Source organism: Petromyzon marinus, chromosome 75 (assembly GCF_048934315.1).
Source record: "Petromyzon marinus isolate PM22_M1 ecotype Great Lakes invasive population chromosome 75, UKy_Petmar_22M1.pri1.0, whole genome shotgun sequence".
NCBI lineage: Eukaryota > Metazoa > Chordata > Hyperoartia > Petromyzontiformes > Petromyzontidae > Petromyzon > Petromyzon marinus.
Window position 1 is genome coordinate 7,403,056 of NC_133741.1, and position 24,757 is coordinate 7,427,812.

Consider the following 24,757-nt stretch of genomic DNA (forward strand, 5'->3'; position numbering starts at 1 on the left):
GTGTGTCTCTGTGTCTCTCTGTGTGTCTGTGTCTCTGTGTGGCTCTGTCTCTGTCTGTGTGTGTGTGTCTCTGTCTGTGTGTGTCTCTGTCTCTCTGTCTGTGTGTGTGTGTGTCTCTGTCTGTGTCTCTGTGTCTCTCTGTGTGTCTGTGTGTGTGTCTCTCAGTGTGTGTGTGTGTCTGTGTGTGTGTCTGTGTGTGTCTCTGTGTGTCTCTGTGTCTCTGTCTCTGTGTCTCTGTGTGTGTGTCTCTGTGTCTCTCTGTCTCTGTGTGTCTCTGTCTGTGTCTCTGTGTGTCTGTGTGTGTCTCTGTGTCTCTCTGTGTGTCTGTGTGTGTGTCTCTGTGTCTCTCTGTGTGTCTGTGTGTGTGTCTCTGTCTCTCTGTCTGTGTGTCTCTGTGTGTCTGTGTGTCTCTGTGTCTCTGTGTGTCTCTATGTGTCTCTATGTGTCGCTGTGTCTGTATGTGTGTCTCTGTGTGTGTCTCTGTCTGTGTCTCTGTGTGTCTGTGTGTGTGTCTCTGTGTGTGTCTCTGTGTCTCTTTGTGTCTGTGTGTGTCTGTGTGTCTCTGTGTGTCTCTGTGTGTGTCTGTGTCTCTGTCTCGCTGTGTCTCTGTCTCGCTGTGTGTCTCTCTGTGTGTCTCTGTCTCTCTGTGTGTCTGTGTGTGTCTCTTTGTGTGTCTCGCTGTGTCTCTCTGTCTCTGTGTGTCTCTGTCTCTCTGTGTCTCTCTGTGTGTCTCTCTGTGTCTCTGTCTCTCTGTGTCTCGCTGTGTGTCTGTCTCTCTCTCTGTGTGTCTCTGTGTGTCTCTGTCTCTCTGTGTCTTTCTCTCTGTGTCTCTGTCTCTCTGTGTGTCTCTGTGTCTCTGTGTGTCTCTCTCTCTGTGTGTCTCTGTGTCTTTCTGTGTGTCTCTGAGTCTCTGTCTCTCTGTGTGTGTGTCTCTGTGTGTCTCTGTCTCTCTGTGTGTCTGTGTCTCTGTCTCTCTGTGTGTCTCTCTGTGTGTATCTGTCTCTCTATGTGTCTTTGTGTGTCTGTGTCTCTGTCTCTCTCTCTGTCTCTCTCGCTCGCTGAGTGAGTGGGCGAGGGAGTAGGTGAGTGGGTGAGTGAGTGAGTGGGTTGGTGGGTGAGTGAGTGACTGGGTGAGTGAGTGGGTTGGTGGGTGAGTGAGTGAGTGGGTGACTGAGTGAGTGACTGACTGAGTGGGTGGGTGAGTGGGTGGGTGAGTGGGTGGGTGGGTGACTGAGTGACTGAGTGGGTGGGTGAGTGGGTGGGTGGGTGACTGAGTGACTGAGTGGGTGGGTGAGTGGGTGAGTGGGTGAGTGAGTGGGTTGGTGGGTGAGTGAGTGAGTGGGTGAGTGAGTGAGTGGGTTGGTGGGTGAGTGAGTGAGTGGGTGACTGAGTGAGTGACTGAGTGAGTGACTGACTGAGTGGGTGGGTGAGTGGGTGGGTGGGTGACTGAGTGAGTGGGTGGGTGAGTGGGTGGGTGAATGAGTGGGTGAGTGAGTGGGTGAGTGAGTGGGTGAGTGAGTGAGTGGGTGAGTGAGTGAGTGAGTGGGTTGGTGGGTGAGTGAGTGAGTGGGTGACTGAGTGAGTGACTGAGTGAGTGACTGACTGAGTGGGTGGGTGAGTGGGTGGGTGGGTGACTGAGTGAGTGACTGAGTGAGTGACTGACTGAGTGGGTGGGTGAGTGGGTGTGTGGGTGAGTGGGTGTGTGGGTGACTGAGTGACTGAGTGGGTGGGTGAGTGACTGACTGAGTGGGTGAGTGAGTGGGTGGGTGGGTGACTGAGTGACTGAGTGGGTGGGTGGGTGACTGAGTGACTGAGTGGGTGGGTGGGTGACTGAGTGACTGAGTGGGTGGGTGGGTGACTGAGTGACTGAGTGGGTGTGTGGGTGACTGAGTGACTGAGTGGGTGGGTGGGTGACTTACTGAGTGGGTGAGTGAGTGGGTGGGTGGGTGACTGAGTGGGTGTGTGGGTGACTGAGTGACTGAGTGGGTGGGTGGGTGACTGAGTGACTGAGTGGGTGGGTGAGTGAAGTGGCCCCTTCCGCATGGCCTCCCCCGGGCCTAAGCCAGGGCCCTGCCTTGCCCTGTGTGCCTGCCCAGGTGGGTCCCTGACGAAGCTGGCCTACTACGCCACGGTCCAGCACAAGGTGACACGTGTCCGCTCCTTCGAGAACTCCACAGAGGTACTCAGCACCACCACTACCTCCACTACTACTACTACCACCACTACCACCACCACTACCTCCACTACTACTACCTCCACTACTACCACCACTACCTCCACCACTACCTCCACTACCTCCACTACCACTACCTCCACTACTACCTCCACCACTACTACCACTACCACCACTACCACCACCACTACCTCCACCACTACCTCCACTACCTCCACTACTACTACCTCCACTACTACCACCACTACTACTACTATCACTACCACCTCTACTACTACCACACTACTACTACCACACTACTACACCACTACCACCACTACTACTACCACTACACTACTACCACACTACTACTACCACCTCTACTACTACTACCACCACTACCTCCACTACCACTACCACACTACTACCACCACTACTACTACTACCTCCACTACCACTACTACCACTACCACCTCTACTACTACCACACTACCACTACCACCTCTACTACTACGACCACCACCACCACTACCTCCACTACCACTACTACCACCACTACCTCTACTACTACTACCACACTACTACCACCACTACTACTACTACCACTACCTCCACTACTACCTCCACTACCACCACTACCTCTACTACTACCACACTACTACTACCACTACTACCACACTACTACTACCTCTACTACTACCACACTACTACTACTGCCACTACTACCACACTACTACTACCACTACCTCCACTACTACTACTACCTCCACCACTACTACCACTACTACTACCACCACTACTACTACCACCACTACTACTACTACCACCACTACTACCACCACTACTACCACCACTACTACTACTACCACCACTACCTCCACTACTACTACTACCACCACTACTACTGCTACCACCACTACTACTACCACCACTACTACTACTACCACCACTATTACCACCTCTACTACTACCACACTACTACTACCACTGCCTCCACCACCACTACCTCCACTACCTCCACTACTACCACTACTACTACCACTACCACCACCACTACCTCCACTACCACTACTACTACTACACTACTACCACACTACTACCACTACTACCACTACTACTACCACACTACTACTACCACTACTACTACCACACTACTACCACCACTACCACCACTACTACCACTACCACCACTACTACTACCACTTTCTCCACTACCTCCACCACTACTACTACTACCACTACTACCACCACTACTACTACTACCACTATCACCACTACTACTACCCCTACTACTACCACCACTACTACTACCACCACTACCACCACTACTACCACCACTACCACAACTACTACTACCACTACCACCTCCACTACCACCACTACCACCTCCACTACCACCACTACCTCCACCACCACCACTACCACCTCCACCACCTCCACTACCACACTACTACCACCACTACTACTACTACCACTACCTCCACTACTACCTCCACTACCACTACTACCACCACTACCTCTACTACTACCACACTACTACTACCACTACCTCTACTACTACCACACTACTACTACTGCCACTACTACCACACTACTACTACCACTACCTCCACTACTACTACTACTTCCACTACTACTACCACTACTACTACCACACTACTACCTCCACCACTACTACCACTACTACTACTACCACTACTACCACCACTACTACCACCACTACTACCACCACCACTACTACCACTACTACTACTACCACCACCACTACTACTACTACCACTACTACTACCACCACTACTACTACTACTACCACCACTACTACTACCACCACTACTACTACTACCACCACTACTACTACCACCACTACTACTACTACCACCACTATTACCACCTCCACTACTACCACTACTACTACCACTACCTCCACTACCACTACTACTACTACACTACTACCACACTACTACCACTACTACTACCACTACTACTACCACACTACTACCACTACTACCACCACTACTACTACTACCACTATCACCACTACTACTACCCCTACTACTACCACCACTACCACCACTACTACCACCACTACCACAACTACTACTACCACTACCACCTCCACTACCACCACTACCACCTCCACTACCACCACTACTACTACCACCACTATTACCACCTCTACTACTACCACACTACTACTACCACTGCCTCCACCACCACTACCTCCACTACCTCCACTACTACCACTACTACTACCACTACCACCACCACTACCTCCACTACCACTACTACTACTACACTACTACCACACTACTACCACTACTACTACCACACTACTACTACCACTACTACTACCACACTACTACCACCACTACCACCACTACTACCACTACTACCACTACCACCACTACTACTACCACTTTCTCCACTACCTCCACCACTACTACTACTACCACTACTACCACCACTACTACTACTACCACTATCACCACTACTACTACCCCTACTACTACCACCACTACTACTACCACCACTACCACCACTACTACCACCACTACCACAACTACTACTACCACTACCACCTCCACTACCACCACTACCACCTCCACTACCACCACTACCTCCACCACCACCACTACCACCTCCACCACCTCCACTACCACACTACTACCACCACTACTACTACTACCACTACCTCCACTACTACCTCCACTACCACTACTACCACCACTACCTCTACTACTACCACACTACTACTACCACTACTACCACACTACTACTACCACTACCTCTACTACTACCACACTACTACTACTGCCACTACTACCACACTACTACTACCACTACCTCCACTACTACTACTACTTCCACTACTACTACCACCACTACTACCACACTACTACCTCCACCACTACTACCACTACTACTACTACCACTACTACCACCACTACTACCACCACTACTACCACCACCACTACTACCACTACTACTACTACCACCACCACTACTACTACTACCACTACTACTACCACCACTACTACTACTACTACCACCACTACTACTACCACCACTACTACTACTACCACCACTACTACTACCACCACTACTACTACTACCACCACTATTACCACCTCCACTACTACCACTACTACTACCACTACCTCCACTACCACTACTACTACTACACTACTACCACACTACTACCACTACTACTACCACTACTACTACCACACTACTACCACTACTACCACCACTACTACTACTACCACTATCACCACTACTACTACCCCTACTACTACCACCACTACCACCACTACTACCACCACTACCACAACTACTACTACCACTACCACCTCCACTACCACCACTACCACCTCCACTACCACCACCACTAGTACCACCACCACTACTACCTCCACTACTACTTCCACCACCACTACCACCACTACCACCACTACCACCTCCACTACCACCACTACTACTACCACCACCACTACCACCTCCACTACCACCACTACCACCACTACCACCACCACTAGTACCACCACCACTACTACCTCCACTACTACTTCCACCACCACTACCACCACTACCACCACCACCACCTCCTCCCCCCACCCCCCATCTCTTCCCCCATCACCTCCTCAACTCCCCCCCATCCCATCCCTCTCCTCCCCGGCGCAGACCTCCGCCACCACCACCACCTCCTCCACCTCCTCCACCTCCTCCACCTCGTCGCCCCGCTCCCTCGGCACCGCAGCCGACGACGCCGACGGTGACGGCGACGGCGACGCCGCTTGCCCCCTCTACGAGATCTCGGAGCAGGACGAGCTGGGCGCCAGGCTGCACTTCGTCAAGTTTGAGAACGCCTACATTGAGGCTTGTCTCGACTTCATCCGCGCCCACCTCTCCCTGCCCCCCGCACACGGACGCGCGATCCGAGCCACCGGCGGCGGAGCTCACAAATACCGGGAGCTCATCCACAGCAAGCTGGGGCTGCGGTGGGTGGGGTGTGGTGGGTGGGTGGGTGTGGTGTGGGTGGGGTGTGGTGGATGGGTGTGGTGGGTGTGGTGGACGAGTGAGTGAGTGGGTGGGTGGGTGTGGTGGACGAGTGAGTGGGTGGGTGGGTGGATTGGTGAGTGAGTGGGTGGGTGGACGAGTGAGTGAGTGGGTGGGTGGGTGGGTGGGTGGACGAGTGAGTGGGTGGGTGGACGAGTGAGTGGGTGGGTGGACGAGTGGGTGGGTGGGTGGGTGGGTTTGTGGGTGAGTGGGTAGGTGAGTGGGTGGACGAGTGAGTGGGTGGGTGGGTGGGTGAGTGGGTGGACGAGTGAGTGAGTGGGTGGGTGGGCAAGTGACTGGGTGGGTGGGTGGACGAGTGAGTGAGTGGGTGGGTGGGTGGACGAGTGAGTGAGTGGGTGGGTGGGTGGACGAGTGAGTGAGTGGGTGGGTGGATGGACGAGTGAGTGAGTGGGTGGATGGGTGGGCGAGTGACTGAGTGGGTGGATGGGTGGGCGAGTGACTGAGTGGGTGGATGAGTGAGTGAGTGGGTGGGTGGGCGAGTGACTGGGTGGGTGAGTGTGTGGGTGACTGACTGGGTGAGTGTTTGACCGAGTGACTGACTGAGTGAGTGACTGAGTGACTGACTGACTGACTGAGTGACTGACTGAGCGACTTACTGACTGAGTGACTGACTGAGTGATTGACTGAGTGACTGACTGGGTGTCTGACTGGGTGACTGACTGGGTGACTGAGTGACTGACTGAGTGTCTGACTGAGTGTCTGACTGGGTGACTGAGTGTCTGACTGACTGAGTGACTGAGTGACTAACTGGGTGACTGAGTGACTGACTGAGTGACTGAGTGACTAACTGGGTGACTGAGTGACTGACTGAGTGTCTGACTGAGTGTCTGAGTGACTGACTGAGTTACTGACTGACTGACTGAGTGTGTGACTGAGTGTCTGACTGAGTGACTGAGTGACTAACTGGGTGACTGAGTGACTGACTGAGTGTCTGACTGAGTGTCTGAGTGACTGAGTGACTGACTGAGTTACTGACTGACTGACTGAGTGTGTGACTGAGTGTCTGACTGAGTGACTGAGTGACTGACTGAGTTACTGACTGACTGACTGAGTGTCTGACTGAGTGACTGACTGACTGACTGTCTGACTGAGTGACTGACTGGGTGACTGACTGACTGACTCAGTGACTGACTGAGTGACTGACTGACTGAGTGACTGACTGAGTGTCTGACTGAGTGTCTAACTGAGTGTCTGACTGGGTGACTGACTGAGTGACTGACTGACTGAGTGACTGACTGAGTGACTAACTGGGTGACTGAGTGACTGGGTGACTGACTTAGTGACTGACTGAGTGACTGACTGACTGAGTGACTGACTGAGTGTCTGACTGACTGACTGAGTGACTGACTGGGTGACTGACTGTGTGACTGAGTGACTGACTGACTGTGTGACTGAGTGTCTGACTGACTGAGTGACTGACTGAGTGACTGAGTGACTAACTGAGTGACTGAGTGACTGGGTGACTGAGTGACTTACTGAGTGACTGGGTGACTGACTGCAGGGTGGACAAGGAGGATGAGATCACGTGCCTCATCAAGGGCTGTAACTTCGTGCTGAGTGTCTGACTGAGTGTCTGACTGATTGAGTGACTGAGTGACTGAGTGATTGACTGGGTGACTGACTGAGTGACTGACTGAGTGACTGACTGAGTGACTGACTGAGTGACTGGGTGACTGACTGGGTGACTGACTGAGTGACTGACTGACTGAGTGTCTGACTGAGTGAGTGACTGACTGACTGAGTGAGTGTCTGACTGAGTGAGTGACTGACTGACTGACTGACTGGGTGACTGCCCCTGCAGGGTGGACAAGGAGGATGAGATCACGTGCCTCATCAAGGGCTGTAACTTCGTGCTGAGTGTCTGACTGAGTGTCTGACTGACTGAGTGACTGACTGAGTGACTGACTGAGTGTCTGACTGACTGACTGAGTGACTTACTGAGTGTCTGACTGAGTGACTTACTGAGTGACTGCGTGACTGAGTGACTGACTGAGTGACTGAGTGACTGAGTGACTGACTGAGTGTCTGAGTGACTGACTGAGTGACTTACTGAGTGACTGGGTGACTGAGTGACTGACTGAGTGACTGAGTGACTGACTGAGTGACTGACTGAGTGACTGACTGAGTGACTAAGTGACTGAGTGACTGACTGAGTGTCTGAGTGACTTATTGAGTGACTGGGTGACTGACTGCAGGGTGGACAAGGAGGATGAGATCGCATGCCTCATCAAGGGCTGTAACTTCGTGCTGAGTGTCTGACTGAGTGTCTGACTGACTGAGTGACTGACTGAGTGACTGAGTGACTGACTGAGTGTCTGACTGACTGACTGAGTGACTTACTGAGTGACTGGGTGACTCACTGCAGGGTGGACAAGGAGGATGAGATCGCGTGCCTCATCAAGGGCTGTAACTTCGTGCTGAGTGTCTGACTGAGTGTCTGACTGAGTGACTGACTGAGTGACTGACTAAGTGACTGGGTGACTGACTGGGTGACTGACTGAGTGTCTGACTGAGTGACTGAGTGTCTGACTGAGTGAGTGACTGACTGACTGACTGGGTGACTGCCCCTGCAGGGTGGACAAGGAGGATGAGATCACGTGCCTCATCAAGGGCTGTAACTTCGTGCTGAGTGTCTGACTGAGTGTCTGACTGAGTGACTGACTGAGTGACTGAGTGACTGACTGAGTGTCTGACTGACTGACTGAGTGACTTACTGAGTGACTGGGTGACTGACTGCAGGGTGGACAAGGAGGATGAGATCGCGTGCCTCATCAAGGGCTGTAACTTCGTGCTGAGTGTCTGACTGGGTGTCTGACTGAGTGACTGACTGAGTGAGTGACTGACTGAGTGAGTGTCTGACTGAGTGAGTGACTGACTGACTGAGTGACGGACTGAGTGACTTACTGACTGACTGACTGAGTGACTGACTGACTGAGTGACTTACTGAGTGACTGGGTGACTGACTGAGTGACTTACTGAGTGACTGGGTGACTGACTGAGTGACTGACTGACTGACTTACTGAGTGACTGGGTGACTGACTGAGTGACTGGGTGACTGACTGCAGGGTGGACAAGGAGGATGAGATCGCGTGCCTCATCAAGGGCTGTAACTTCGTGCTGAGTGTCTGACTGAGTGTCTGACTGATTGAGTGACTGAGTGACTGAGTGACTGACTGAGTGACTGACTAAGTGACTGGGTGACTGACTGGGTGACTGACTGAGTGTCTGAGTGACTGACTGAGTGACTGACTGAGTGACTAAGTGTCTGAGTGACTTACTGAGTGACTGACTGAGTGACTGAGTGACTGACTGAGTGTCTGACTGACTGACTGAATGACTTACTGAGTGACTGGGTGACTGACTGCAGGGTGGACAAGGAGGATGAGATCGCATGCCTCATCAAGGGCTGTAACTTCGTGCTGAGTGTCTGACTGAGTGTCTGACTGACTGAGTGACTGACTGAGTGACTGAGTGACTGACTGAGTGTCTGACTGACTGACTGAGTGACTTACTGAGTGACTGGGTGACTCACTGCAGGGTGGACAAGGAGGATGAGATCGCGTGCCTCATCAAGGGCTGTAACTTCGTGCTGAGTGTCTGACTGAGTGACTGACTGAGTGACTGACTAAGTGACTGGGTGACTGACTGGGTGACTGACTGAGTGTCTGACTGAGTGAATGAGTGTCTTACTGAGTGAGTGAGTGACTGACTGACTGAGTGAGTGTCTGACTGAGTGAGTGACTGACTGACTGACTGACTGGGTGACTGCCCCTGCAGGGTGGACAAGGAGGATGAGATCACGTGCCTCATCAAGGGCTGTAACTTCGTGCTGAGTGTCTGACTGAGTGTCTGACTGAGTGACTGACTGAGTGACTGAGTGACTGACTGAGTGTCTGACTGACTGACTGAGTGACTTACTGAGTGACTGGGTGACTCACTGCAGGGTGGACAAGGAGGATGAGATCGCGTGCCTCATCAAGGGCTGTAACTTCGTGCTGAGTGTCTGACTGAGTGTCTGACTGACTGAGTGACTGACTGAGTGACTGAGTGACTGACTGAGTGTCTGACTGACTGACTGAGTGACTTACTGAGTGACTGGGTGACTCACTGCAGGGTGGACAAGGAGGATGAGATCACGTGCCTCATCAAGGGCTGTAACTTCGTGCTGAGTGTCTGACTGAGTGTCTGACTGATTGAGTGACTGAGTGACTGAGTGACTGACTGAGTGACTGACTAAGTGACTGGGTGACTGACTGGGTGACTGACTGAGTGTCTGACTGAGTGGCTGAGTGTCTGACTGAGTGAGTGAGTGACTGACTGACTGAGTGAGTGTCTGACTGAGTGAGTGACTGACTGACTGACTGGGTGACTGCCCCTGCAGGGTGGACAAGGAGGATGAGATCACGTGCCTCATCAAGGGCTGTAACTTCGTGCTGAGTGTCTGACTGAGTGAGTGACTTACTGAGTGACTGGGTGACTGACTGAGTGACTGACTGGTTGTCTGACTGACTGACTGAGTGACTTACTGAGTGACTGGGTGACTGACTGCAGGGTGGACAAGGAGGATGAGATCGCGTGCCTCATCAAGGGCTGTAACTTCGTGCTGAGTGTCTGACTGAGTGTCTGACTGACTGAGTGACTGACTGAGTGACTGAGTGACTGACTGAGTGTCTGACTGACTGACTGAGTGACTTACTGAGTGACTGGGTGACTCACTGCAGGGTGGACAAGGAGGATGAGATCGCATGCCTCATCAAGGGCTGTAACTTCGTGCTGAGTGTCTGACTGAGTGTCTGACTGACTGAGTGACTGACTGAGTGACTGAGTGACTGACTGAGTGTCTGACTGACTGACTGAGTGACTTACTGAGTGACTGGGTGACTCACTGCAGGGTGGACAAGGAGGATGAGATCGCGTGCCTCATGAAGGGCTGTAACTTCGTGCTGAGTGTCTGACTGAGTGTCTGACTGACTGAGTGACTGACTGAGTGACTGAGTGACTGACTGAGTGTCTGACTGACTGACTGAGTGACTTACTGAGTGACTGGGTGACTCACTGCAGGGTGGACAAGGAGGATGAGATCACGTGCCTCATCAAGGGCTGTAACTTCGTGCTGAGTGTCTGACTGAGTGTCTGACTGATTGAGTGACTGAGTGACTGAGTGACTGACTGAGTGACTGACTAAGTGACTGGGTGACTGACTGGGTGACTGACTGAGTGTCTGACTGAGTGGCTGAGTGTCTGACTGAGTGAGTGAGTGACTGACTGACTGAGTGAGTGTCTGACTGAGTGAGTGACTGACTGACTGACTGGGTGACTGCCCCTGCAGGGTGGACAAGGAGGATGAGATCACGTGCCTCATCAAGGGCTGTAACTTCGTGCTGAGTGTCTGACTGAGTGAGTGACTTACTGAGTGACTGGGTGACTGACTGAGTGACTGACTGGTTGTCTGACTGACTGACTGAGTGACTTACTGAGTGACTGGGTGACTGACTGCAGGGTGGACAAGGAGGATGAGATCGCGTGCCTCATCAAGGGCTGTAACTTCGTGCTGAGTGTCTGACTGAGTGTCTGACTGACTGAGTGACTGACTGAGTGACTGAGTGACTGACTGAGTGTCTGACTGACTGACTGAGTGACTTACTGAGTGACTGGGTGACTCACTGCAGGGTGGACAAGGAGGATGAGATCGCATGCCTCATCAAGGGCTGTAACTTCGTGCTGAGTGTCTGACTGGGTGTCTGACTGAGTGACTGACTGAGTGAGTGTCTGACTGAGTGAGTGACTGACTGACTGAGTGACTTACTGAGTGACTGGGTGACTGACTGAGTGACTGAGTGACTGACTGACTTACTGAGTGACTGGGTGAGTGACTGGGTGACTGAGTGACTGACTGAGTGACTGACTGAGTGACTGAGTGACTGACTGAGTGACTGAGTGACTGAGTGACTGACTGAGTGTCTGAGTGACTGACTGAGTGACTGACTGAGTGACTCACTGAGTGAGTGACTGACTGACTGAGTGAGTGACTGAGTGACTGGGTGACTCACTGCAGGGTGGACAAGGAGGATGAGATCGCGTGCCTCATCAAGGGCTGTAACTTCGTGCTGAGTGTCTGACTGAGTGTCTGACTGACTGAGTGACTGACTGAGTGACTGAGTGACTGACTGAGTGACTTACTGAGTGACTGGGTGACTCACTGCAGGGTGGACAAGGAGGATGAGATCACGTGCCTCATCAAGGGCTGTAACTTCGTGCTGAGTGTCTGACTGAGTGTCTGACTGACTGAGTGACTGACTGAGTGACTGAGTGACTGACTGAGTGTCTGACTGACTGACTGAGTGACTTACTGAGTGACTGGGTGACTCACTGCAGGGTGGACAAGGAGGATGAGATCACGTGCCTCATCAAGGGCTGTAACTTCGTTCTGAGTGTCTGACTGAGTGTCTGACTGATTGAGTGACTGAGTGACTGAGTGACTGACTGAGTGACTGACCTAAGTGACTGGGTGACTGACTGGGTGACTGACTGAGTGTCTGACTGAGTGGCTGAGTGTCTGACTGAGTGAGTGAGTGACTGACTGACTGAGTGAGTGTCTGACGAGTGAGTGACTGACTGACTGACTGACTGGGTGACTGCCCCTGCAGGGTGGACAAGGAGGATGAGATCACGTGCCTCATCAAGGGCTGTAACTTCGTGCTGAGTGTCTGACTGAGTGAGTGACTTACTGAGTGACTGGGTGACTGACTGAGTGACTGACTGGGTGTCTGACTGACTGACTGAGTGACTTACTGAGTGACTGGGTGACTGACTGCAGGGTGGACAAGGAGGATGAGATCGTGTGCCTCATCAAGGGCTGTAACTTCGTGCTGAGTGTCTGACTGAGTGTCTGACTGACTGTGACTGACTGAGTGTCTGACTGACTGACTGAGTGACTTACTGAGTGACTGGGTGACTCACTGCAGGGTGGACAAGGAGGATGAGATCACGTGTCTCATCAAGGGCTGTAACTTCGTGCTGAGTGTCTGACTGGGTGTCTGACTGAGTGAGTGTCTGACTGAGTGAGTGACTGACTGACTGAGTGACTTACTGAGTGACTGGGTGACTGACTGAGTGACTGACTGAGTGACTGACTGAGTGACTGAGTGACTGACTGAGTGTCTGAGTGACTGACTGATTGACTGACTGAGTGACTTACTGAGTGAGTGACTGACTGACTGAGTGAGTGACTGAGTGACTGGGTGACTGACTGCAGGGTGGACAAGGAGGATGAGATCGCGTGCCTCATCAAGGGCTGTAACTTCGTGCTGAGTGTCTGACTGAGTGAGTGACTTACTGAGTGACTGGGTGACTGGACTGAGTGACTGACTGGGTGACTGACTGAGTGACTGAGTGACTGACTGACTTACTGAGTGACTGGGTGACTGACTGAGTGACTGGGTGACTGACTGCAGGGTGGACAAGGAGGATGAGATCGCCTGCCTCAAGGGCTGTAACTTCGTGCTGAGTGTCTGACTGACTGACTGAGTGAGTGACTGACTGAGTGTCTGACTGACTGAGTGACTGAGTGTCTGACTGACTGAGTGATTGACTGACTGAGTGTCTGACTGGGTGACTGACTGAGTGACTGGGTGACTCACTGCAGGGTGGACAAGGAGGATGAGATCGCGTGCCTCATCAAGGGCTGTAACTTCGTGCTGAGTGTCTGACTGACTGACTGAGTGACTGACTGAGTGTCTGACTGACTGACTGAGTGACTTACTGAGTGACTGGGTGACTCACTGCAGGGTGGACAAGGAGGATGAGATCGCGTGCCTCATCAAGGGCTGTAACTTCGTGCTGAGTGTCTGACTGAGTGTCTGACTGACTGAGTGACTGACTGACTGAGTGAGTGTCTGACTGACTGAGTGACTGACTGACTGAGTGACTTACTGAGTGACTGGGTGACTCACTGCAGGGTGGACAAGGAGGATGAGATCGCGTGCCTCATCAAGGGCTGTAACTTCGTGCTGAAGAACATCCCAGAGGAGGCGTTTTCCTTCGTACGTCACGGCGAGCCCGAGTTCCGATTCCAGACGCTGCAGCAGCCAGACAGCTTCCCGTACCTCCTGGTGAACATTGGATCTGGGGTGTCCGTCATCAAGGTGGGTGGGGGGAGTGGTGGGTGGGTGGGTGGGGGGAGTGGTGGGTGGGTGGGGGAGCGGTGGGCGGGTGAGTGAGTGGGTGGGTGGGTGAGAGAGTGAGTGAGTGAGTGGACGAGTGAGTGAGTGAGTGGACGAGTGAGAGAGTGAGTGGACGAGTGAGTGAGTGAGTGGACGAGTGAGTGAGTGAGTGGACGAGAGAGTGAGAGTGAGTGTGTGGGTGTGGGTGGGTGGTGAACATTGGATCTGGGGTGTCCGTCATCAAGGTGGGTGGGGGAGCGGTGGGTGGGTGGAGCGGTGGGGGGAGCGGTGGGTGGGTGGGGGGAGCGGTGGGCGGGTGAGTGAGTGGGTGAGTGGGTGGGTGGGTGAGAGAGTGAGTGAGTGAGTGAGAGTGAGTGAGTGAGTGTGTGGGTGTGGGTGGGTGGTGAACATTGGATCTGGGGTGTCCGTCATCAAGGTGGGTGGGGGGAGCGGTGGGTGGGTGGAGCGGTGGGGGGAGCGGTGGGTGGGTGGGGGGAGCGGTGGGCGGGTGAGTGAGTGGGTGAGTGGGTGGGTGGGTGAGAGAGTGAGTGAGTGAGTGAGAGTGAGTGAGTGAGTGTGTGGGTGTGGGTGGGTGGTGAACATTGGATCTGGGGTGTCCGTCATCAAGGTGGGTGGGGGGAGCGGTGGGTGGGTGGAGCGGTGGGGGGAGCGGTGGGTGGGTGGGGGGAGCGGTGGGCGGGTGAGTGAGTGGGTGAGTGGGTGGGTGGGTGAGAGAGTGAGTGAGTGAGTGAGAGTGAGTGAGTGAGTGTGTGGGTGTGGGTGGGTGGTGAACATTGGATCTGGGGTGTCCGTCATCAAGGTGGGTGGGGGGAGCGGTGGGTGGGTGGAGCGGTGGGGGGAGCGGTGGGTGGGTGGGGGGAGCGGTGGGCGGGTGAGTGAGTGGGTGAGTGAGTGGGTGGGTGAGAGAGTGAGTGAGTGAGTGAGAGTGAGTGAGTGAGTGTGTGGGTGTGGGTGGGTGGTGAACATTGGATCTGGGGTGTCCGTCATCAAGGTGGGTGGGGGGAGCGGTGGGTGGGTGGAGCGGTGGGGGGAGCGGTGGGTGGGTGGGGGGGAGCGGTGGGCGGGTGAGTGAGTGGGTGAGTGGGTGGGTGGGTGAGAGAGTGAGTGAGTGAGTGAGAGTGAGTGAGTGAGTGTGTGGGTGTGGGTGGGTGGTGAACATTGGATCTGGGGTGTCCGTCATCAAGGTGGGTGGGGGGAGCGGTGGGTGGGTGGAGCGGTGGGGGGAGCGGTGGGTGGGTGGGGGGAGCGGTGGGCGGGTGAGTGAGTGGGTGAGTGGGTGGGTGGGTGAGAGAGTGAGTGAGTGAGTGAGTGAGAGTGAGTGAGTGAGTGTGTGGGTGTGGGTGGGTGGTGAACATTGGATCTGGGGTGTCCGTCATCAAGGTGGGTGGGGGGAGCGGTGGGTGGGTGGAGCGGTGGGGGGAGCGGTGGGTGGGTGGGGGGAGCGGTGGGCGGGTGAGTGAGTGGGTGAGTGAGTGGGTGGGTGAGAGAGTGAGTGAGTGAGTGAGAGTGAGTGAGTGAGTGTGTGGGTGTGGGTGGGTGGTGAACATTGGATCTGGGGTGTCCGTCATCAAGGTGGGTGGGGGGGAGCGGTGGGTGGGGGTGGGGGGGGGGGAGCGGTGGGTGGGTGGGGGGAGCGGTGGGCGGGTGAGTGAGTGGGTGAGTGGGTGGGTGGGTGAGAGAGTGAGTGGACGAGAGAGTGAGTGAGAGTGAGTGAGTGTGTGGGTGTGGGTGGGTGGTGAACATTGGATCTGGGGTGTCCGTCATCAAGGTGGGTGGGGGGGAGCGGTGGGTGGGTGGGTGGGGGGGAGCGGTGTGTGGGTGGGTGGGGGGGAGCGGTGGGTGGGTGGGGGGGAGCGGTGGGTGGGTGGGTGAGTGGGTGGGTGGGTGAGAGAGTGAGTGAGTGAGTGGACGAGTGAGTGAGTGAGTGGACGAGTGAGTGAGTGAGTGGACGAGTGAGTGAGTGAGTGGACGAGTGAGTGAGTGAGTGAGAGTGAGTGGGTGAGTGTGCGGGTGTGGGTGGGTGGTGAACATTGGATCTGGGGTGTCCGTCATCAAGGTGGGTGGGGGGAGTGGTGGGTGGGTGGAGCGGTGGGGGGAGCGGTGGGTGGGTGGGGGGAGCGGTGGGCGGGTGAGTGAGTGGGTGGGTGGGTGGGTGAGTGAGTGAGTGGACGAGTGAGTGATTGGACGAGAGAGTGAGAGTGAGTGTGGGGTGTGGGTGGGTGGTGAACATTGGATCTGGGGTGTCCGTCATCAAGGTGGGTGGGGGGGAGCGGTGGGTGGGTGGGTGGGGGGAGCGGTGGGCGGGTGGGGGGAGCGGTGGGCGGGTGGAGGGAGCGGTGGGCGGGTGGGGGGAGCGGTGGGTGGGTGGAGCGGTGGGGGGAGCGGTGGGTGGGGGCAGCGGTGGGTGGGTGGGTGGGGGGAGCGGTGGGCGGGTGAAAGTGGGTGGGTGAGTGAGTGAGGGAGCGTGAGTGAGTGGGTGAGTCTGTGGGTGTGGGTGGGTGGTGAACATTGGATCTGGGGTGTCCGTCATCAAGGTGGGTGGGGGGAGCGGTGGGTGGGTGGGTGGGGGGAGCGGTGGGTGGGTGAGTGAGTGAGTGAGTGAGTGAGTGGGTGGGTGAGAGAGTGAGTGAGTGAGTGTGTGGGTGTGGGTGGGTGGTGAACATTGGATCTGGGGTGTCCGTCATCAAGGTGGGTGGGGGGAGCGGTGGGTGGGTGGGGGGAGTGGTGGGTGGGTGGGGGGAGCGGTGGGTGAGTGGGTGAGTGAGTGAGTGAGTGGGTGGGTGAGAGAGTGAGTGAGTGAGTGTGTGGGTGTGGGTGGGTGGTGAACATTGGATCTGGGGTGTCCGTCATCAAGGTGGGTGGGGGGAGCGGTGGGTGGGTGGGGGGAGCGGTCGGTGGGTGGGGAGAGCGGTGGGCGGGTGGACGGGTGAGTGAGTGGGTGGGTGGGTGGGTGAGAGAGTGAGTGACTGGACGAGAGAGTGAGTGAGTGTGTGGGTGGGTGGGTGAACATTGGATCTGGGGTGTCCGTCATCAAGGTGGGTGGGTGGAGCGGTGGGTGGGTGGACGGGTGAGTGAGAGTGAGAGTGAGTGGGTGGGTGAGTGAGTGAGTGAGTGGGTGAGTGAGTGAGTGAGAGAGTGAGTGGTGAGTGAGTGGTGAGTGAGTTGGTGAGTGAGTGAGAGAGTGAGTGGTGAGTGGTGAGTGAGTGGTGAGTGAGTGGTGAGTTTGTGGTGAGTGAGTGGTGAGTGAGTGAGTGAGAGAGTGAGTGAGTGGTGAGTGTGAGTGAGTGAGTGGTGGGTGTGAGTGAGTGAGTGAGTGGTGAGTGAGTGGTGAGTGAGTGAGTGGTGAGTGAGTGGTGAGTGAGTGGTGAGTGGACGAGTGAGAGAGTGAGTGGTGAGTGAGTGGTGAGTGGTGAGTGGTGAGTGAGTGGTGATTGAGTGGTGAGTGAGTGGACGAGTGAGTGAGTGAATGGTGAGTGAGTGAGTGGTGAGTGTGAGTGAGTGGTGAGTGTGAGTGAGTGGTGAGTGAGTGGTGAGTGAGTGAGTGGTGAGTGAGTGAGTGGTGTGTGAGTGGTGAGTGAGTGGACGAGTGAGTGAGTGAATGGTGAGTGAGTGAGTGGTGAGTGTGAGTGGTGAGTGAGTGAGTGAGTGGTGAGTGTGAGTGAGTGGTGAGTGAGTGGACGAGTGAGTGGACGGGTGAGTGGACGAGTGAGTGAGTGAGTGGACGAGTGAGTGAGTGGACGAGAGAGTGAGAGTGAGTGAGTGAGTGTGTGGGTGCGGGTGGGTGGTGAACATTGGATCTGGGGTGTCCGTCATCAAGGTGGGTGGGGGGAGTGGGTGGGTGGGTGGGGGGAGCGGTGGGCGGGTGGGGGGAGCGGTGGGCGGGTGGACGGGTGAGTGAGTGGGTGGGTGAGTGAGTGAGTGAGTGGACGAGTGAGTGAGTGAGTGGACGAGTGAGAGTGAGTGTGTGGGTGTGGGTGGGTGGTGAACATTGGATCTGGGGTGTCCGTCATCAAGGTGGGTGGAGCGGTGGGCGGGTGGGGGAGCGGTGGGTGGGTGGGGGGAGCGGTGGGTGAGTGAGTGAGTGAGTGGGTGGGTGAGAGAGTGAGTGAGTGAGAGTGAATGAGTGTGTGGGTGTGGGTGGGTGGTGAACATTGGATCTGGGGTGTCTGTCATCAAGGTGGGTGGGTGGAGCGGTGGGTGGGTGGGGGGAGCGGTGGGTGGGTGGGGAGAGCGGTGGGCGGGTGGACGGGTGAGTGAGTGGGTGGGTGGGTGGGTGAGAGAGTGAGTGAGTGGACGAGAGAGTGAGTGAGTGTGTGGGTGGGTGGTGAACATTGGATCTGGGGTGTCCGTCATCAAGGTGGGTGGAGCGGTGGGTGGGTGGACGGGTGAGTGAGAGTGAGAGTGAGTGGGTGAGTGGGTGAGTGAGTGGGTGAGTGAGTGAGTGGGTGAGTGAGAGAGTGAGTGAGAGAGTGAGTGGACGAGGGAGTGAGTGGTGAGTGAGTGGTGAGTAAGTTGGTGAGTGGTGAGTGAGTGAGAGAGTGAGTGAGTGGTGAGTTAGTGGTGAGTGAGTGGTGAGTGAGTGGTGAGTGAGACAGTGAGTGAGTGGTGAGTGTGAGTGAGTGAGTGGTGGGTGTGAGTGAGTGGTGAGTGATGAATGAGAGAGTGAGTGGTGAGTGAGTGGTGAGTGAGAGTGAGTGAGTGGTGAATGAGTGGTGAGTGAGTGAGTGGTGTGTGAGTGGTGAGTGAGTGGACGAGTGAGTGAGTGAATGGTGAGTGAGTGAGTGGTGAGTGTGAGTGAGTGTGTGTGAGTGGTGAGTGAGTGGTGAGTGTGAGTGAGTGGTGAGTGAGTGGTGAGTGAGTGGTGAGTGAGTGAGTGGTGAGTGAGTGAGTGGTGAGTGAGTGGTAGAGTGAGTGAGTGAGAGTGAGTGAGTGTGTGTGAGTGGTGAGTGAGTGGTGAGTGAGTGAGTGAGTGGTGAGTGAGTGAGTGGTGAGTGGTGAGTGAGTGGTTAGTGAGTGAGTGTGTGAGTGGTGAGTGAGTGGTGAGTGAGTGGTGAGTGAGTGGTGAGTGGGTGAGTGAGTGAGTGAGTGGTGAGTGAGTGAGTGGTGAGTGAGTGAGTGGGTGGTGAGTGAGGGGTGAGTGGTGAGTGAGTGAGTGGACGAGTGAGTGGTGAGTGAGTGGGTGGTGAGTGAGTGGTGAGTGAGTGGTAAGTGAGTGGTGAGTGTTAGTGAGTGGTGAGTGAGTGGTGAGTGAGTGACTGGGTGGTGAGTGAGTGGTGAGTGAGTGGTGAGTGAGTGGTGAGTGACTGGGTGGTGAGTGAGTGGTGAGTGAGTGGTGAGTTAGTGGTGAGTGAGTGACTGGGTGGTGAATGAGTGGTGAGTGAGTGACTGGGTGGTGAGTGAGTGGTGAGTGAGTGGTGAGTGAGTGGTGAGTGAGTGAGTGGTGAGTGAGTGGGTGGTGAGTGAGTGGTGAGTGGTGAGTGAGTGGTGAGTGAGTGTGAGTGGTGAGTGAGTGAGTGGTGAGTGAGTGAGTGAGTGGTGAGTGAGTGAGTGAGTGGTGAGTGAGTGGACGAGTGAGTGGTGAGTGAGTGAGTGGTGAGTGCGTGGTGAGTGAGTGGGTGGTGAGTGAGTGGTGAGTGCGTGGTGAGTGAGTGGGTGGTGAGTGAGTGGTGAGTGAGTGGTGAGTGAGTGGTGAGTGGTGAGTGAGTGACTGGGTGGTGAGTGAGTGGTGAGTGAGTGGTGAGTGAGTGACTGGGTGGTGAGTGAGTGGTGAGTGAGTGGTGAGTGAGTGGTGAGTGAGTGGGTGGTGAGTGAGTGGTGAGTGAGTGGTGAGTGAGTGGTGAGTGGTGAGTGAGTGAGTGGTGAGTGAGTGGTGAGTGAGTGACTGGGTGGTGAATGAGTGGTGAGTGGTGGTGAGTGGTGAGTGAGTGGTGGTGAGTGTGAGTGGTGAGTGAGTGACTGGGTCGTGAGTGAGTGGTGAGTGAGTGGTGAGTGAGTGACTGGGTGGTGAGTGAGTGGTGAGTGAGTGGTGAGTGAGTGGTGAGTGGTGAGTGAGTGGTGAGTGAGTGAGAGAGTGAGTGGACGAGTGAGTGGACGAGTGAGTGAGTGGTGAGTGAGTGGTGAGTGAGTGTGAGTGGTGAGTGAGTGAGTGGTGAGAGAGTGGTGAGTGAGTGAGTGGTGAGTGAGTGGTGAGTGAGTGAGTGCGTGGCAGGAGTGAGTGGTGAGTGAGTGGTGAGTGAGTGTGAGTGAGTGAGTAAGTGACTGGGTGGTGAGTGAGTGGTGAGTGAGTGGTGAGTGAGTAAGTGGTGAGTGACTGGGTGGTGAGTGAGTGGTGAGTGAGTGGTGAGTGAGTGGTGAGTGGTGAGTGATGAGTGAGTGGACGAGTGAGTGGTGAGTGAGTGAGTGAGTGGTGAGTGAGTGGTGAGTGGGTGGTGAGTGAGTGGTGAGTGGTGAGTGGTGGTGAGTGGTGAGTGAGTGGTGAGTGAGTGGTGAGTGAGTGGTGAGTGTTAGTGAGTGGTGAGTGAGTGGTGAGTGAGTGGTGAGTGAGGGGTGAGTGAGTGGGTGGTGAGTGAGTTGTGAGTGAGTGGTGAGTGAGTGGTGAGTGAGGGGTGAGTGAGTGGGTGGTGAGTGGTGAGTGAGAGTGAGTGAGTGGTGAGTGAGTGGGTGGTGAGTGAGTGGTGAGTGGGTGGGTGAGTGAGTGAGTGGACGGAGAGTGAGTGAGTGGAGTGAGTGAGTGGGTGAGTGAGTGGGTGAGTGAGTGGTGAGTGTGAGTGGGTGAGTGAGTGGGTGGGTGAGTGGGTGAGTGAGTGAGTGAGTGGACGAGTGAGTGGGTGAGTGAGTGGTGAGTGAGTGAGTGAGAGAGTGGACGAGTGAGAGAGTGAGTGGACGAGTGAGTGAGTGGTGAGTGGGTGAGTGAGTGGTGAGTGAGTGGTGAGTGAGTGGTGAGTGAGTGGGTGAGTGAGTGGTGAGTGAGTGGTGAGTGAGTGGTGAGTGAGTGGTGAGTGAGTGTTGAGTCTGCGTTTGCAGGTGGACTCTGAGGATGAGTTTGAGAGGATTGGTGGGAGCTCCATCGGTGGGCGAACTTTCTGGGGTCTGGGCGCTCTGCTCACCAAGACCATGGTGAGTGAGAGACACAGAGACACAGGGAGACACAGAGACACTGAGACACAGAGACACAGACACAGAGACACAGACACAGAGACACAGACACAGAGACACGGGGAGAGACACAGACACGGGGAGAGACACAGACACGGGGAGAGACACAGAGACACAGAGACACGGGGAGAGAGACAGAGACACAGAGACACGGGGAGAGACACAGAGACACAGACACAGAGACACAGAGACACAGACACAGACACAGAGACACGGGGAGAGACACAGACACGGGGAGAGACACAGAGACATAGAGACACGGGGAGAGACACAGACACGGGGAGAGACAGAGACATGGGGAGAGACACAGAGACACGGGGAGAGACACAGAGACACAGAGACGCAGAGACACATAGACACAGAGACACCCGGAGAGACACAGAGACACGGGGAGAGACACAGAGACACAGACACGGGGAGAGACACAGAGACACAGAGACACGGGGAGAGACACAGAGACACGGGGAGAGACACAGAGACACGGGGACAGGACACAGAGACACGGGGAGAGACACAGAGACACGGGGAGAGACACAGAGACACGGGGAGAGACACAGAGACAGGGAAGAGACAGAGACACAGACACGGGGAGAGACACAGAGACACGGGGAGAGACACAGAGACACAGAGACACGGGGAGAGACATAGAGACACGGGGACATGGGGAGAGACACAGAGACACAGAGACACGGGGAGAGAGACAGACACGGGAGGAGAGAGACAGAGACACGGGAGAGAGACAGAGACACAGAGAGAGAGACAGCGACACGGGGAGAGACACAGAAACACGGGGAGAGAGACACAGAGACACAGACACGGGGAGAGACAGAGACACAGACACGGGGAGAGACAGAGACACAGCGACACGGGGAGAGACAGAGAGACAGAGACACAGAGACACGGGAGAGACACAGAGACACAGAGACGCAGAGACATGGGGAGAGACGCAGAGACACAGATACACAGACATGGGGAGAGACACAGAGACACGGGGAGAGAGACAGAGACACAGAGACACGGGGAGAGACAGAGAGACACGGGGAGAGAGACAGAGACACAGAGACACGGGGAGAGACACAGAGACACAGAGACACAGACACGGGGAGAGACACGGGGAGAGACGCAGAGACACAGAGACACGGGGAGAGAGACACGGGGAGAGACACAGAGACACGGGGAGAGACACAGAGACACGGGGAGAGAGACATGGGGAGAGACACAGAGACACGGGGAGAGACACAGAGACACGGGGAGAGACACAGAGACACAGAGACACGGGGTTAGACACAGAGACACGTGGACATGGGGAGAGACAGAGACACGGGGAGAGACGCAGAGACACGGGGAGAGACACAGGGACACGGGGAGAGACACAGAGACATGGAAGAGACACAGAGACACGGGGACATGGGGAGAGACACAGAGACACAGAGACACGGGGACATGGGGAGAGACACAGAGACACGGGGAGAGACACAGAGACACGGGGAGAGACACAGAGACATGGGAGAGACACAGAGACACGGGGACATGGGGAGAGACACAGAGACACAGAGACACGGGGAGAGAGACAGACACGGGGAGAGACAGAGACACGGGGAGAGAGAGACAGAGACAGAGACACGGGGGTAGAGAGACAGACACGGGGAGAGAGACAGAGACACGGGGAGAGAGACAGAGACACGGGGAGAGAGACAGAGACATGGCGAGAGAGAGACAGAGACACAGGGAGAGAGACAGAGACACGGCGAGAGAGAGACAGAGACACGGGGAGAAAGACAGAGACATGGGGAGAGAGACAGAGACACGGCGAGAGAGACAGAGACATGGGGAGAGAGACAGATACACGGGGAGCGAGAGAGACACGGGGAGCGAGAGAGACACGGGGAGTGAGAGAGACACGGGAGAGAGACAGAGACACGGGGAGAGAGACAGAGACACGGAGATAGAGAGACAGAGACACGGGGAGAGACACAGAGACACAGAGACACGGGGAGAGACGCAGAGATACAGAGACACGGGGAGAGACACAGAGACACGGGGAGAGACACAGAGACACAGAGACACCGGGAGAGACATAGAGACACGGGGACATGGGGAGAGACACAGAGACACGGGGAGAGAGACAGACACGGGAGGGAGAGAGACAGAGACACGGGGAGAGAGACAGAGACACAGAGAGAGAGATAGCGACACGGGGAGAGACACAGAAACACGGGGAGAGAGAGACAGAGACACAGAGACACAGACACGGGGAGAGACAGAGACACAGCGACACGGGGAGAGACAGAGACACAGAGACACGGCGAGAGACACAGAGACACGGGGAGAGAGACAGAGACACAGAGACGCAGAGACATGGGGAGAGACGCAGAGACACAGATACACAGACATGGGGAGAGACACAGAGACACGGGGAGAGAGACAGAGACACAGAGACACGGGGAGAGACAGAGAGACACGGGGAGAGAGACAGGGACACGGGAGAGACACAGACACGGGGAGAGACACAGAGACACGGGGAGAGAGACAGAGACATGGGGAGAGAGACCGATACACGGGGAGCGAGAGAGACACGGGGAGAGAGACACGGGGAGGGACACAGAGACACGGGGAGAGACACAGAGACACGGGGAGAGACACAGAGACACAGAGACACGGGGAGAGAGACATGGGGAGAGACACAGAGACACGGGGAGAGACACAGAGACACGGGGAGAGACACAGAGACACGGGGAGAGACACAGAGACACGTGGACATGGGGAGAGACAGAGACACGGGGAGAGACGCAGAGACACGGGGAGAGACACGGGGAGAGACACAGAGACATGGGAGAGACACAGAGACACAGGGACATGGGGAGAGACACAGAGACACGGGGACATGGGGAGAGACACAGAGACACGGGGAGAGACACAGAGACACGGGGAGAGACACAGAGACATGGGAGAGACACAGAGACACGGGGACATGGGGAGAGACACAGAGACACATAGACACGGGGAGAGAGACAGACACGGGGAGAGAGACAGAGTCACAGGGGAGAGAGAGACAGAGACATGGGGAGAGAGACAGAGACACGGCGAGAGAGACAGAGACATGGGGAGAGAGACCGATACACAGGGAGCGAGAGAGACACGGGGAGTGAGAGAGAGAGACACGGGGAGAGAGACAGAGACACGGGGAGAG

At 55.5% G+C, this 24,757-nt stretch overlaps 1 protein-coding gene across 1 annotated transcript in view; it reads left to right on the top strand.

The window, feature by feature from the left end:
* PANK4 (pantothenate kinase 4 (inactive)) overlaps positions 1 to 24,757 on the top strand; it is a 99,201-nt gene that overhangs the window by 5,350 nt on the left and 69,094 nt on the right. The window contains exons 2-5 of the mRNA XM_076056419.1: positions 2,097 to 2,179; positions 5,834 to 6,150; positions 14,187 to 14,373; positions 21,436 to 21,528. Of these exons, the coding sequence (XP_075912534.1) occupies positions 2,097 to 2,179; positions 5,834 to 6,150; positions 14,187 to 14,373; positions 21,436 to 21,528 (680 nt within the window). The remainder of the gene's footprint in view (positions 1 to 2,096; positions 2,180 to 5,833; positions 6,151 to 14,186; positions 14,374 to 21,435; positions 21,529 to 24,757) is intronic.